General features: G+C 46.4%; 1 protein-coding gene across 1 annotated transcript in view; it reads right to left on the reverse strand.

Annotated features, from left to right (window-relative positions):
- The window catches only part of PPEF2 (protein phosphatase with EF-hand domain 2), a 49,816-nt gene that overhangs the window by 21,971 nt on the left and 11,682 nt on the right, over positions 1–16,163 (reverse strand). Inside the window, exons 3-6 of the mRNA XM_019534253.1 lie at positions 13,931–13,960; positions 8,016–8,143; positions 5,161–5,218; positions 2,214–2,389 (exon numbers count right to left, since the gene is read on the reverse strand). Coding sequence (XP_019389798.1) covers positions 2,214–2,389; positions 5,161–5,218; positions 8,016–8,143; positions 13,931–13,960 — 392 coding nt within the window. The remainder of the gene's footprint in view (positions 1–2,213; positions 2,390–5,160; positions 5,219–8,015; positions 8,144–13,930; positions 13,961–16,163) is intronic.

Here is a 16,163-nt window from a genome sequence, read left to right on the forward strand (position 1 = left end):
TTTCTTTGCAGTCTCCTGTCATCAGTCATATTTAACACACGTTCCATGGAACCTGCCACTGTCTTCCAGACAAACAGGATGGATTTCTCTGTGCAGATATTCTTAAAAAAGACTTTCCTAGTGACACAAGGCTTCTAAGCCATAGGCACCTGTACATGGTGTAACAGGGTGGTATCAAAGCACCCCCCAAAAAAAATTCTTCATGCTGCCCTATTGTAGGGACAGTCCACCCCACACTCACCCACCTTGTCTTGCTGTTAATAAGAATATGTAGACTGCAGAAGACTGCCCTGATCTTACTGTACTGACCACCCACCTTGTGGTCATGGTCTTCAGGGCCAATTACACAGCCACGTACCTCCCCTACACCATGTCCCATGCCTCGCAGATGGCATCTTACTCTTCATGTCTAGCTCTGGCCCCTCACTGGCCCACGCTCTACACTCCAGCCCCTCACTGGGATGCCCTCTAACTCAGGACCTTCACTGGGCTGTCCCTGGCCCCTTCCCGGGCTGCGCTCTAGCTCAAGCCTCTCAGTCTTTTCTCCCTGAATCTTCTGGACCCTGTGTGGTCCGGATGGTCTTCCTTATCCAGTGCTTTTCTTTTGGGGTGTGCTCCTCCATGGTAACCCACAAGGCAGTGGGGGCTAAGGCTTTCCAGCACCCCACCCTTGCCTCTTCCTGGAGGGCTGCAGGCATGGCATTTCATGGAGGCTGCCCCTCCATAAGCAGCTCCACCACAAAAACCACCTCCAGTAGGGTGCAGATTTAGGTCTTACCCACTTTTGGTCTTACCTAGGACCAATATCAGACCTACCTGATCTCCCCATCCTCTTCCCCTAGAGGTTCTGCACCTCCTTGGGGCTGGTGAGTCCTCTGGCCCTACCTGCATCCCACATCTTCACCTCTATCCCTAATCCACACTCAGACCGCTTGTCTCTGAGTCCTCTTCCTCAGACAGCTGAATCAGCCATTGTCATCTAAGCTATATTACTCTGACCACCAGCTCTCAGCTGTGGTCCCTCTCCACAGAGACCACTGGCCTCCTCAAGGCCCTGACCCTGCTAACAGGCTAGTTGAGTGGCCAGGCCCTTCACAGCTCTGGCCCCAGTTTGTACCCTTTAGCCCCTCCTCTGCCTTGGCCCCAGCATGGGCCAGTCGAGGTCCTCAGATTCAGTGTACTGGCTGTCAGCCTCCTCCTTTCCATGGGTCCACCCTCTCAGGTCCCTTCATGCAAGTCTCTTCTTTTCTCTACAAGGTTCAAAGCCCTGCTAAGATCATGCCACTCAGCCCCTGTCTTCTTTACATTTCTCAAGGCCCCTCCCGGGACCTCCTCCTGTGGCTGGCCCTATTCTCTGGGTTCACCCAAGCTTTGAACTGGATCTCAATTGTTCAGGCCCTCCCTCCAGGCCCACCTGGTCACTTTGTAGACCTGATGACCCTCAGCCCTTCTCCCTGTGCTGGCCTGGCTTCTTTAGGCCTCTGTGCACTCAGCCCTCTTTCTCCCAGGTGGTCCAGCCTCTCTGGGTCTCTATGCAGACAGCCCCTTTTCCCCCAGGGCTCCTATGGTCTCTCACCCAGTACCCCCACCACTCAGCCCACTCCAGGGCTGTGGACCCTACCTGGGTCCTCAGGAACTTCCTTCTCCCCATAGTCGTTACTTAAAACCCCTGCATGTTTCAGATGGCCTTCAGGAGCTGCAGTCTTCTGGCTGGGTGGTGTTGCTCATCCAGCTTCCCAGATGTTACTACCCTCTTGCTTTCAGGGTCTGGGTTTATGCCCTTTCTCAGCCCAGCCCTCCACCAGTCAGGCACTCTCTCTACAGTCATCTGGCCCTCCTGATCAGCCTCACCTGCTAGCCCCTCGGTCTGCTGACTCCCTGCTTAGGCCTGACCCCAGCTGCTCTGCAGTTTGCCTGACTCCTGAAAGCGGCAGGCATGCCAAGTGGTCTGCCACACATGGGCCCAAATTCTCTGCGTGTGCAGCAACATTACGTTTCCATGAACCATGCCTGTATTTACAGTAGCCAAGAATTTGGTCAATAGCCTTCACAATAATCACGGGTGGAAGCTGTGAACAGATGGAACAAAATGGTCAATGACCTGAAAAAATATCCCCGTGACAAGCTCCTGATCGTGTGTTTAGAACAGGCGCGGTAGATCTTCTCTTGGAATCTTCCTGCCAAAGACGGATGGTTTGTTTTGGCCTACTTACTTGTTTCTGTTTGAATGCTTCCAGCAAGGCAGCAGCATGATCAGGTAGGAGTGGGAAGGAAAGATGGGGTCCAGTGTAGAAATCCGGCACTTCAACAGAGTCATAGTCGCAGAACTTTTCCAGCTCCGACTCTTTGTAATTTTCTTCCTCTGTGAACATGCGGCTAATGAAGTCCCCTAGGTGAGGTAAAACCAGAGAATGTTAATTAGGACTAATGGGTCATTTCAATAACTTCCTAAAGATCACTTGGCCTTGGGAGAGGGAAGCTAATTAAGAAAGACCTTTTGTGAAAGTGCCAGTGGAGTGGTTGATGCCTTGATTCTGCATTAGGCAGTAGAAGGCCTGGGAAATGATGAGGTGTGGGCAAGGCTCAGTACTCACCATGGCAAACAGAATTGCAAGGCCAAGTATTCCCTACAGATTTTGGTGAAGCCACGTGACAATTTTTGTATTCTTGAAAAATCTGAATCTTCCTGAATTGCATACGATAATGAATCACGCAACAATAATACAGCACTTCTCTTTTGGAACAGAATGGTTGGAGATATTTTATCTGGCATCTTTAACCCAAAAAATGGTGGATGCCAGGGAGAGTAATGAGTAGGAGACAGATCACTCTACAGATACCGAGTTTTATGCTCTCCCTATATAGCAAGGGTGGGCCAGAAATGGCCTGTGGGCCAGATCTAGCCTGGCAAGGGATTCTGTCTGGCGCACAGCAGGACCCTTGGCCCTGCCTGGCAGTAAGTGTAAGCACTGTAAGTGTGGGGCTGGGCCCCAGGGCCTGGGGCAGAGCCACAATCTTCTTGCACATGCCTGCCTGCAGAATCGGTGCCCATTGCAGGGACATGCAGGGAGCGGATTATGGCTCTGCCTCAGGCCCCAGCCCCACACTGTCACTGCTCTGCAATCCTGGCTCTGGCCTCTGCCCTGGTCCCAGCCCTGGCCACCGACTCTGTCTGGCACCTCTGGCAGTGGGTGCAGGGCAGACAGGCCTGGGCCAGATAGGATCAATTGTACCCCCTCCCCCTGCCGTGCTGGTATCCCCTGCTCTCCTGGACCCACAACAGCTCATCAAAACTCCTTAAGTGGTCCTCCACCACAAATAATTACCCACCCCTGCTATATAGCATCCACTTCTGCCACTGTTGGAGACAGGATATTGGGATAGATGGTCTGACTCAGTATGGCACTTTTTATATTTATGTATTATTCTCAAGCAATATTAAATTTCTTTTACATTATGCCTCACTTTTCATTGTGGGACAAATTTTGCATTGAAAATTGCATGATAACTCTTTGCATTATCATATTACCTGGAAACCCTACTCAGGGAACAGGATAACATTGTGCTGGGCATAGTATGAACATGGAACAAATGTGGAATTTGTTGTGGGAAGGGGAAGGCAGGAAGACAGATTTGGATAGATGTGTGAGCAAGGGAGGCAACCTGACAGGGAATAAGAAGCACTTTAGTGGGATGTATTGGTTTAGTTGATCAACAGTGAAATAGCTAATACAGATATAGATAATATTAGAATTCAGAGTTAATTTGGGGTTAATAATCAGGATAATTTGGCGAGTTCACAGCTCTCATCACTATTGCTTCAAGCTATCTGCAGATTCAGCAAAACAGCTCAATTCATGTTTTGCAGATTTTCTTCATACTTTTAAAGGAAGCACAGTTCTAGAACACAGTCCTCTAATAATGAATTTTGCAGTTGCAGAATCATGGAATAGTTATTACTGTGACTATCCCTGAAGACAATAAACCATTTTCTAATAAAAGCATTATGGGCAGGCATTTTTGTTCACGCTTCCCTCTCCTAAAGGAATTGCAGCTGCTTCACTTACCCCTTTGAGTCCTAAGGCTGCAGCAGTTTGACTCCCTACCCCAAACTGCAAAGGCCTTCTATAGTAGGCATGGCCTTCTGGATAACATCTGGGTAGGTTGTCCTTGGGATTCTTTTAAGGCAGGGGCAGGCAATTATTTTGGGGAGGGGGCCGTTTATCGAGTTTTGGCAAGCTGTCGAGGGCCTCATGGGTAGCTCCACCCCTTGACAGGTGCCCTGCCCCCCGGTCACCATTTTAGGTCTGGAAGTCCCACTCCCTAACCCCCAACCAGAAGTCCTTCCCCTTCCCCCCAAAAGTATTCCTTTCAGCAAGGAGTTTTGCCATCTCCGAAACAGAAAAATACCAAATTATTTTCTAAAAAGTGAACATCTAAAACGTTAATTAATATGATTAAAAAAATATGTTTGTCCTGGCTTACATGTGTTTCTGTAGTGTACACAGAGGTGATTGTATAGAATAGCTTAAAATGAAGTAATACTCTTGTATATTGTGGGGGGTGGTATAAATTTGTAGGGGTCTGTGGGTATGTGGGAGATGGGGGAGGGTGTGAATGTGTCTGTGGAGGGTGGATAGGTATGGGGATGTGGGTGTGGGGTGAGGGAGCATGTGGGTGTATGTGTGGATATGTGGGGTGTGGGTGGGTATAGGGTTTGTGGGGGAAAGTGTGTGGGGGGAGGGTGCCTGGGATGTGTGAGGGGGTATGGGTGTAGGGGTCTATGTGCATGGCAGTGTGAGTTGGGAGCCACATGGTGCTGGAGCAGAGCTGGGGTAGCAAGGCAAGGTAGTGGCTGGGAGTGGGGAAGGGCTAGGCTCCTGTCTCCTGCTACTGGCTCCCCCTGGGTCCTACTGCCCCTGTCTCCTGTCATCTTTGACAGGCAGCCAGGAGCAGATAAACATTTTCTAAAGTTTTTAGGGGTCCCATGGGCTGGACAGAATGGCTTGGTGGGCCGGATGCAGCTTGTGGGCCATAATTTGCCCACCCCTGTTTTAAGGACATTCCTTAATCAGTCAGAAGTTTAATGTTGAGCAGTCTAAGTGGGCAGCTATATATACAGCTATATTCCATAGCTATATATGGAATATACAGGCTTACTTTCTCCACTGCTTCTTGGTGTAAAGTGGTCCATAAGGTAACTGAAGAAGTTGTGAAGCTGTAGAAGACAAGAAGGGAGAACCTCATCATTCACTCTGAAACTCATTCCAGTGTATTAAGAATCCACTGCTGCAAAGCTCTTAATGAATATAGATCCTTTCTGTATATGAACCTTTTCTACATACTTCACATACTGCCCTATTTATATTGCATATAAGACTATACCAGTTCTTATGGTGGAACGAAAAAAATGCCACAGTGGAACTGAACAGGGGTCTAAATATCCTTGCCCAGAAAGGGGCCAATAGAAAATAATGCAATGGAAGATAGAATGTCTGTACAATGCACAATATTATATTAGAGGGGGAAATTCTTCACAGGTGTTGGTTTGCTATTTAATGCACTGATGTCTAAGGATTGACAGTCCATAACATTTTCAGAAAGGACAGGGTATGTACACTGCTCTTATTCAGACTAACATCCAATCCTAATTTGAATCTTGCTGAGTCACTTCTCCACTCTGGAGACTTCCTCTGGTTAACTGCATGCTGCACTGACACACTTTGATTTTCTTCACCTTAAGTGAGTGACTGTAATATTTTTAAGTGCTATCTTGAATGATGGAAAGGACATTAGCAGCCTCTGGGTCTTTTCTCAGCCCATGTGTTTAACCCCAGTGTGACTGCTTCAAAAGTATTGCAACACATACTGATCTCCTCGATTGGGTACTGGGAGTACAAAAGTACTAAGCCCTTTACTGGGAGTACTAAACCCTTTTGAAAATCTGAAAAACCAAGAAGAAAAGGCCACACCCAAAGCATGGTGAAGTCAATGGAAGTCTTTCCATCAACTCCCATGGAATTTGAAATGGGCTGGAGATGAAGCATGACTTAATAACTGATTATGGAGAGGACACAAAACAGAGAACTTTTCTCACTTCCTTTGCTTCTAACCCATTCTGTTTTAAGGGCTTTTTTCCACTGAGTGGTATGTAAAACAGAAGAAATTATGGTGCCCTACTTTAATGTCTGCCCAGGCTTCCATTTTCCTATCAGGTACTCCTTATCTGATCCAAAATATTACACACACTAGGGAAAAAGCTACATGTCTTCAACCATATAAAAATACAAATATCTGTTTAAGGCATCTATGGTAAAGAATAATGAGCCAAGTTAGGGCCTTGTTACATGTTACACTTAGACTGCACTTAAAATGCAAGGGTCCAAGTGTTCAAGCAATAAAACACCTGCTAAATACGACTGTATTGCAGTAAAGGTAGGACTTTTCCAGGGAGGAGTATTAGCTAATTATCGGTCCCAGAACCACACTGGAGTCTTGAACTGACATTACACTGAAGTCTTGAAATGGCTCTGGTGTGGTCCCAGAGCCTGTTACACCTTACATTTATAGTAAACATTAGCACATGACTGCTCAAACACATTCTAACTTTGACTGTGGCATGGTAATGCTTACTGTGCTAAGTGTTCTGTGTAACAAAGCCCTTAGACAAAGTACACTAACTTGGCTTTCCTCCCAGTATTCATAGCCCCTCAGAAAAGCATCTCTGAACTGGGGCTAGGAATTCTGGCTGCAGTCATCACCTTATACCTATACTGACATATACATACATTCATGTCAATATGTATCTACATCGGGGGGGGGCAATTATTTTGCTTGGAGGGCTGATTAGTGAGTTTTGGTGAGCTGTTGAGGGCCACAAGAGTAGCCCCTCCCCTTGACAGTTGCGCCACCCCCTGTCACCCTCTTGGGACTTGAAGTCCCACCCCTAAGCCTTGACTTTTGACACTGGAAGTCCCTTCCCTTGCCCCCCGGAAATACTCCTTTTGGGAGGGGGTGGGGTTGTCATCTTAGAACCAGAAAATAAACCAACTCATATACTAAAAGTCAAACACCTACTATAACATATTTTAATTTTATTACAAAAAATATTTTTGTTATGATTTGTGTTTGTGTACTGTATATAGAGGTGATTACATAACTCAAAAATAAAGTCTTAGTCTTTTATATTGTGGATGGGGGGTGTGGATGGGGGAGTGTGTGTGTGTGTGTGTGTATGGTGGGGTGTGGAGGTGTGTTGGAGAGTTGTGAGGGGGGAATAGAGTATGTGGGGGTGTGGGAGGGTTGTGTGTGTTGGGGTAATAGGGTATGTTGAGGGTGTGTACATGTGAGTGGGTTGTTGGGGCAGGGTGTGGGTGTGAGGGAGTGTGTGTGGGGACGTGGAGATCCCTCCACACTCTCCCCACGGCACACAGCCCCAGAAGGTGGCAGCAGCAGGAGCAGGCAGGCATGCTCAGAGTACTTGTGTCCAGCACAGATGCTGCTGCCTGGTGGTGCATGGCTCTGGCCAGTACTACACATCGCGGTGAGAAGTGCAGCCCAGCCAGCCTGCTTCTATCACTGGGGATTCCTGCCATGCACATGCAGGTCCTGCACTGGGAAGCCCCATGTGCTGGAGCTGGCTGCCTTTCCTGCCCCCTGCTGCGCAGGTCCTGGGACTCTGCTGGAAGGAGCCCTGCCCCCTGCTTCGCCGCAGAGTCTGCTGCCTGGGCTGGGCCCTTCTGCCCACAAGGGTGGGAGTGAGGTGCGATAGGGTATGTTGGCAGGGGGTGTATACATGGGGACTTTGCTCCCACCCTCATGGGCAGAAGGGCTGGGTGGGGTATAATTAGTCGGTGGGTGCTGTGGGTTGGATGGAAGTGCCTGATGGGCTGGATCAGCCTTCTTTCCAGAAAAGGGGGTTTTCAGAAAAATGCCATGTGCCTCCATGGCACAATCAGTTATGCTGACAATCAGGGACAGAAGTTTCCAGCATTTCTGTCTCCTTGTCTTCCTACCTTGATCTGATCCTGCTCGCAGGAGTACTCAATGGACTGGAAGATTCTCCAGGTGCATCTTCGGCGCATTTCTAGCCGGGCCACATAACGCCGGTACCACCTTTGGATGAGGACAGCGGCCTTGAAGGCTGTGACATGGAGAGCAGAACAAACAACTTAGCTGTCTCCTCTTATCATCAGTTTAAATGTTTTTCATGCAATCCTAGAAAAGCAGGTCTGGAAGGGAGCTCAGGAAGCCATCTAGTCCACCCCTCTGCTCAATCCAGGGATGCTTTCATTTAAACCATCCCAGACAAGTGTTTGTCTGGCTTGCTCTTGATAACTACCAATGGTGGAGACTCCATAGCTTCTCTAGGTAATCTGAGTCAGTGTTTAACCACCTTTCTAGTGAAAAAATTCTTCCTAATATACAAACTAAATTTCCCCTGTTGCCATTTAAATCCATTACTTTGTGTCCTGTCCCCTGCAGCCAGGGATAATAATCTATAACTATTGGACTATCTATAGGACTCTTTACCCCATCAAAAGAGAAAAGTCAGACTTCACTGAATCAGCGATTCTCAAAGACACTTCTATGCTTCCCTCTGGTGGCGGCTTAAGACCTCAACATTAGTGATCTTTGTATTACAATGGTGTCAGAAGGTTTAATCAAGCCCTTCCTGAAAGTTAGATTGACAAATTTCCACCATATTTTATCTCTCTCAATATTACACTTCTTTTATAGACCAAGGGGTAAAATTCTTGGGGAAATATGTGACTTGCCCGAAGTAACAAATTGATAATGTGGCAGAGCAGGGAACTGGACCAAGGCCAGAACCTTGTTTCAGAAACTTTATCAACCCTGCATCAAGTCAAATGCATGTTGAGCTGGATTCATCACTGTGTGATTCCAATTTTACACAAGTGGAACGGTGCCATTTTTGTTGGGATACAGTAGGACAAACTTGAAACGATGCTGCTGCTTTAAACCTTCCTTTGTGGACAAATCCTGCCCATCCATTCTAAGATGAGCTTCTTGGCATTTCTGAAGCAAGACAGCTTTCTCATGAGAACCACTAGGATCAACACAATAGCCGGGCATTGGTTTGAAACATACTTTATGCAAATGAAATAGTCCAGTAACATATTTGTATTGGTAGACCATAGCATCTTATTCTCTTGTCCAGCAGTATCCCAATCTGCAGCTGTTCTTTGCTATACCAAAAATCCAGTTGCAAGGGAAACACCCCCAAGTCGCTACTAAGACAACCTTAAAAAAAGAACTCCCATCATAAGCAATCATTGTCAAAGCCGTGGTGAACAAGTGAGCTTTAACCTGTGCCTTAAAAAGGGTTACAAAAGTAAATGACATTAGACAGCGAGCTAAAATGAATTTTAGGAGTTAGAAATGTGTTTTGAGAATCCCCTTTTGCCCATGCCAAATCCCAAATCTAAGGTCTGTTAGCAACAGCTCTTTAGCTGATCTCAAGTGCTGTAGTGAGGTACCAAGAGGGACAGGGATTTCAGGTTGCTGGGACCTACACCATGCAAGGATTAAAGATCAAACATCCACAGGTGGATTTGGACCCATAAGTGCAAAGGAAGCCAGTGGATCCTTTGGACTGTTGGTGTAATACACCTCCTACATCCAGTCTGCAAGCAACAATGTCCTGCAGCTTCCTGGGCTTCTCCAGATTAGGCCCACATGGAACACACTTCAGCAACCCCAGCTGGCAGGAACAAGGGCTGGGACACTTGTGACACATTACACACTTGAAAGAAAATATCTTGATCATCAAACCAAACAGAGGGAGAAGGCATTTCCACCCACTGCACTACATCTGAGGGAGTACAAGTTCTCTTCAACCATGGCCCCTCATGGACAAGAGACGGGTTCATGCACTCACTGATGGGAGTGGTGCCTTCCCTGCCAACCTCTCCAGAGTCTTTCCCTAGGCGACCAGCATCCGTTCTGTCTTGTTGGGTAGCCTTGAGCCAGCTTGTGCTCCTTCTCCTGGTCTGACATGGGGGAAGTGAGGATGCCACCCTGTGCCAGTCTGATGCAAAGGAGACACAGATTTACGCCATCAGTATCCTGATGGTGCTGCAGCTCTAACCCCCTTGCTGTCTCCTGTTGTGTCTTTATGAATGCACCGACCAGGAGCCCAGGCCGAACAGAACCATGGGGAACCCCGGAAAATATTCTTCAGGAGATGAGGAGTCATTACTTGCCCCATCCCCATCCTCACCCCCACCCCCACCCCAACCCTAACCCTCATCCTGCCCCCAGGGGCCTTTGAGGAAAGCACCCAACAGCTGCCCTGGCAACTTCATAGTCCAACCAACTAAGCCCCGCCTTACAAATATAAACTTGCTAAAGCTTACAACATCCTGAGCATGAAATGGCCACCATGAAAGTGGAAACAGCATTTTTAGGTGACAGCCACAAGATCATGCTGCAACTTCCTGGCAAAACAGGGCTATCAAATCCCAAGAATTGAGATTATGTATATGATAATGCACACACACACACATACACACACACAGACCCTTTTAAAGCTCTGCCATTAACCCACTTGAACCTCCATAATCCATTATGCCCATTTAACTTGGCTCTGATCTGGTACAGCTTGTGTATTTACTTCATACCATCTGTGCCACCTCAGCAACCCCTCCAGTCATGGACACCTCCTTTTTTTTGGCTCAGCTTAGTGACTTTCTCCAGTTTCTTTTAGGCCTTACTCCAGAGTCCTAAGTTTCAGTCATCTTCTAACAGTGCCACACAGTATCAGTTTGGGTTGATGCTGGGGCAGCTGCTTCATAATCTATCAGCCAGACCAAAAATAAAGCAGCCAGAAGGAAAGTGAATGCAAGCATTCATTTAGGTCGACAACAATGGCTGGCATCTGGAAGGAAAGAACAGCAGTAGTAGCTACTGCAGTGCCTGCCAGAACAGGGAGAGCAATGGGGCAAGTGTGGTGGAAAAGCTGGATTAAAAAGAAGGAAAAACTACTGTGGGCTGTGAAGGGTTGGCAGGAGATAGATTGCTTTAATTTAGTTAACTTGCACTATACCAGAAAGAACACATACATCAGCAAAAATACTGCTTGACCTTTACCTGAAAGGGACAGGCCCAGGAATTTATGAAATGTTATTTAGAAAACTTAGGACAGATTCTCTTTATGGTACTCCGGTGCCTACAGCCATCCACTGAGCTATATCCTTTATATGCAGCCTCTACAATGACAGCTCATGCCCAGAAGTGCTTCCATTTTAACCAGGCAGAAAGAAAAAGAAAGTATTTTCATCCCTATGTCACAGCCAGGAACTAAGAGAGAGGACTGGTGACTTGCCCCAAGTCACAAAGAGAGTCATTGGCAGACACAAATCGGATCTCTTGGGTCTCAGCCCAGGACATTCTGCTTCTTTGAGGAGAGATTTGTGGTTCCTGTGGCTGTGCAGTATTCTCCCTAGGAAAGACTTATTTGCGGCACTCGCATACCCCTGCCCTTTTCTCCCTCAAGTCTTCAGTACAACGGGCCAGATAGTCCATTGCCTCCCTCTTTGTGTAGTCATTGGGACTGGTGCACAGAGCAAACTGTTATGTGGAAGAGGTTTATATTCACTTTGCTCCTATGTAAATGGTATGGAGAAGTGGAAAATTAGGCCGAGTATCCCAGCGTGCACGCATATGCACACACACACAGAGTTTTATTTAAAAATGAAAACAGGAACTATGAAGATGTCTACAAAGCAGAAGTGAATCTCATGACTTTTCTTTATTCTTCCCGTGCCTCAGAGTCTTAAATCTGTTCTGTCCTAATAACTGATCTGTGAGTATTTCTCTATTTAGGGGAGTTTCCAACAGCAGAAGACTGACAGTAAGCACTTCTAGGCCCCACCAAACAAGCAAGCTAGCAAAACATATAACTGTATTCACCCAAATGCAAGACGACTTTGAATTTAAGATGATCCCCCAATAGTTAGATTCCATACATGGAAAATGTATAGACCTGTTATAATATTCCATGTACAGAATTTTATTAGTGGAGGATTGCATTAAACTCATTCTCCCCCTGCTATAGTGGTGAAGGCAGTGGCAGGGGGGGCAGGTGGTGAAGGGGGCAAACAGCTTGGGGAAAGTGGCCTGACTCCTGCCCCTTGCCCCCTCCCCACCTGTTTCCCCCCTGCAATCTGCCACCTGTCCCCCCTCTGCTAATGCCCTAGCTGCCTCTGTCCATCCCCCTTGCCCCATGCCGCTTACTGTTCAGCATAGCTCAGCCCCATTCCAGTCCAGGGCACAGAGCACAGGGTAGCTCTGGCCCCAGCCTGGCCACACAGCAGTGGATGCAGTCATGGCAGCTCCAGTATCCCTGGACACCGGAGTTGCTGCCACCACCACTGCAGTTGCATGGCTAGGCCAAGGCTGGAGCTGCTCTGTGCTCTGTGTCCTGGGCTGGAATGGACCAGGAGGCATGACAGACTGGTAAGCAGGAGGCAGGGAGGAGGGGAAAGCAGAGGTGGGGGCAGGAGAGGGAAGCAGCTGCTGCGGCTGCAAGTCCAACCCTGAGCCCAGGTCAGGGCTGGAGTCTTAACTGCAGCAGCCACTAGCCCCACCGCCTTTTTCCCTACACTGAACGTTCAATGGGGGAAAAAAACTTTGCCTTGGTTTTGAGTGCCAAATATAGTAGATTAGATCCTCAGCTGGCATAAATCAGTACTTCTACAATATTTTACACCAGCTGAAGATTTGGCCCCATGATTCATTTGCCTCATAAAATCTAGCCGTGACACAAATAACATGACATTGTGGCATAAAAACATGTCATAAATAACCAGGCCATTGTGCCAGATAAAAAAAAATATTAGAAAGGAACCAGACTAAATTAGTCAACTGGAAACCCTTGCCTATGATTAAATTGTCCACTATGCAAATGAGCAAGTATTATTAATTGCACTATATAGCTAGAACCATTGAGGAGAGACCCAAATTCAGAGTGAATCAATGGTACAAATGGGCCTAGAATCAAGCAGAAATCTCCTGACTCCATTGAAGCTAATGGAAATTTTAATATGTATATTAGTGGGATCAGGATTTCACCCAATGAACCTTAATTATCCAGGTTCAACTAGAGGCCCTTAACCATGATTCTTCCCTAAAAGGACAGATTCTACCTATGGTCTACACTGATACAAAGAAAACTGCTGACACAATCCAGACTAAAATATTTCATGTGTTTATCTTAAATTGAATGTCTGGGCTGAAATTTAAGTAGTCTTTCTATTTGAAACACATTCCTTCCTTCCTCTTTCTCTAAAAAGTCAGCAAACACCTGCCCTACCCACCAGCCCTCAGAAAGTCATGAATTACCAGCCACCAGCATCTAAAAGCAAATCTTAAGTACTTCAAAATATTGAAAAAATGTTCATGGAACATTTGTTAATAAGTACATAGTGGGCACATCTACACATGCACATTTACTGCACAGTAACAGAAATTACTGCACAGTAACCGAACATTACTGCACAGTACGGGCACACGTCTACATGTGCATGCCCATACAGTACAGTAAATATGGTGACTTAGGCCAACCTGGATATAAATTTGATACCTGCATCATGCAGGTATCAAATTTATACCTGATTATTTATTGTGCAGTAATGCATATGTAGACGCCTTACTGCGCAATAACACTGTGTGGACTGACTTGGGACTAAAGTTAATCCCAAGTCAGTCCACACACAGCATTACTGTGCTTTAACAGCTGCACATGTAGATGCTGGCCTAAAAAATGCTTACTGTGCAGTAAATTTAATGCAATGTAAATGCACGTATAGATGTGCCCAGTGAGTATCATTACTTGTTCCTAGTGGAATGCTGTTTTTACATGTGGCTTTCTCAGTCATATAATTGAGTTGTACTCTAACTGCTGTACCTGGGTGAGTTGCATCTGGTAGTGTCCGCCCTGTTTAAAAAAGAGAAAAAAAAGTTAAAAGATTTACCTTAGCAGTTAACTGAATAGCAGATACCACATATAAACAGCCTTTCATTACTGGCCCAAACAGAACCATTCACAAACTCAAATAAGCTAATTTATGTAGGAGATAACATAATAAACCCCAAATCAGCAGTGAATACTATAGCCCTTTAAAAAAAAAAGATTAATAACCAAATCAGTCACCTGACACACATCTTTAAGATTTTCCCTTAATTAAGGTTCCTGGAAGAATACCAACATGCGTAACTATCCTGTGATAGGTGATGGGTATAGAAAAAATACAAGTGGGTAGCTAGAGAGATGATTTTAATGCTGGTTTAAAGAAAGAAGGAAAGGCTGCTTTCAGATCTGTGTACAACATTCAACGAGGTCAATCAACAAGTCGTGTCACCAGAAGATCAATTGTTCTGAGCAGTGAAGTAAAGGTATGTGAATGTAAAGGTATTTTAGAAGGCATCCTTCTAAATTTCTAAACTGATACATAAGCATTGTAGAGTTTTTCCCATCCTGAGATAACATTAAGGTTACATAAATAAGCATTCAGAAGACAAGTAGTGACAACATTTATACTCTTTATACATACCTGCCTCTATCTTTTGTGCACACATATTGCAAAGCAGACTTCAGTGATATGATTACTAATCTGTAAAGAACTCTAGCTGACCAGATCCATAGCTGGTATAAATCAGCATAGCTCCCTTGCCTCAACTTCAATTCACTTGACGATTCCTTGAAGATCTGGCCCTCTTGTTCATTTATAATAGCATCAGAGTTGGAGATTTCATGCTATTGCTAGAAAGAATTGGTGGATTTGGGTTTTCTAGCAGGACTTTCCTCATCTCAGAAACTTAGAGGCTAGAAGAGGAACATAAACATATTTCAAGGCTCCCCTCAAAGTTTCCTCTGTGTTGTTCCATCACAGAAGTAGAATTTGCCTCACTGGGAAACAAGCAGGGATTTCAGCCCTCATGGATTCCCTGACATGCATGCAATCTTGCACCTCTCTTGGGCTCTCTCTCTTCCTTAGTTTCCTGGCTCAGAGTCATACTACAGGGTCTCTGCAGCTTGCATCCTCCACCAGAAACAGCCCCAGACTCTTCCACAGAGAGCAGGGATGCTGACTGTCATGCTAAATTTTGTTTTGGATTCCTCACTGGGTTGGTGAAAGTGATGCATATCAACCGGACCCTGCTCTACCTGTTCCCTTCACCTGCAGATACCCAGCTTTGAAAAAGGGCACCTGAAATGTCTGGGAAATATAAATAATGAAGCTGCTGAAGGAATCCAGGTGGATTCTGTGCACATAGGACAATTTGGACCAAATACCACTTCCAGTGTTCAGTTTTACATGCATAGCTTTAGACCAGGGGCAGGCGATTATTTTGGCTGGAGGGCTGCTTACCAAGTGTTGCCAAGCTGTTGAGGGCTGCATGGGTAGCCCTGCCCCTTGATAGATGCCCTACCCCCTGGTCACCATCTTGTGACTAGAAGTCCCGCGCCCTAACCCCCAACCTTTGCCACCAGAAGTCCCTCCCCTTGCCCCCAGAAGTACTCCTTTCAGCAAGGGGTTTTACCATCTCGGAACCAGAAAAATACCAATAATATTCTAAAAAGCAAACTTCTACAACATTCATTTGTTTGATTTAAAAAATGTTTTTGGCCAGATTTACACGTGTTTGTGTAGTGGTGATTGCACAATTGCTTAAAATGAAGTCTTATGCTTGTATATTGTAGGGGGAGGGGGTGGGGGGCATGGCAGGTGGGTATAAGTTTGTGGGTATGTGTGGGGGTGGGTATGTGGAGGAGGGGGTGGGTGTGTCTCAGAGTTTTTCAGGAGTGGATAGGTGTGGAGGTGTGGGTGAGGGAGCATGTGGGTATGTGTTTGGATAGGTGGGGTGTGGGTGGTTATGGGGTTTGTGGGGGCTGTATGTAGGGTGTGTGAGGGGGTATGGGTGTGGGGGTCAGTGTGCATGGCATTGTGAGGTGGGGTGTGGGTGTATGTGTATGGTGGGGTGTATGTGTGGGACTCGTCCCATGAACACACCCACACACACCCCCACACACCCCCACACCCACACACACACACACTGTCCCTCCCTCCGTCATTGCATTCGCACACACTCTGTCCTTCCTTCACTGCACCACATACACACACACACACTGTCCCTCA

The sequence above is a fragment of the Crocodylus porosus genome, unplaced genomic scaffold, assembly GCF_001723895.1.
Source record: "Crocodylus porosus isolate Cpor-Errol unplaced genomic scaffold, CroPor_comp1, whole genome shotgun sequence".
NCBI classification, from domain to species: domain Eukaryota; kingdom Metazoa; phylum Chordata; order Crocodylia; family Crocodylidae; genus Crocodylus; species Crocodylus porosus.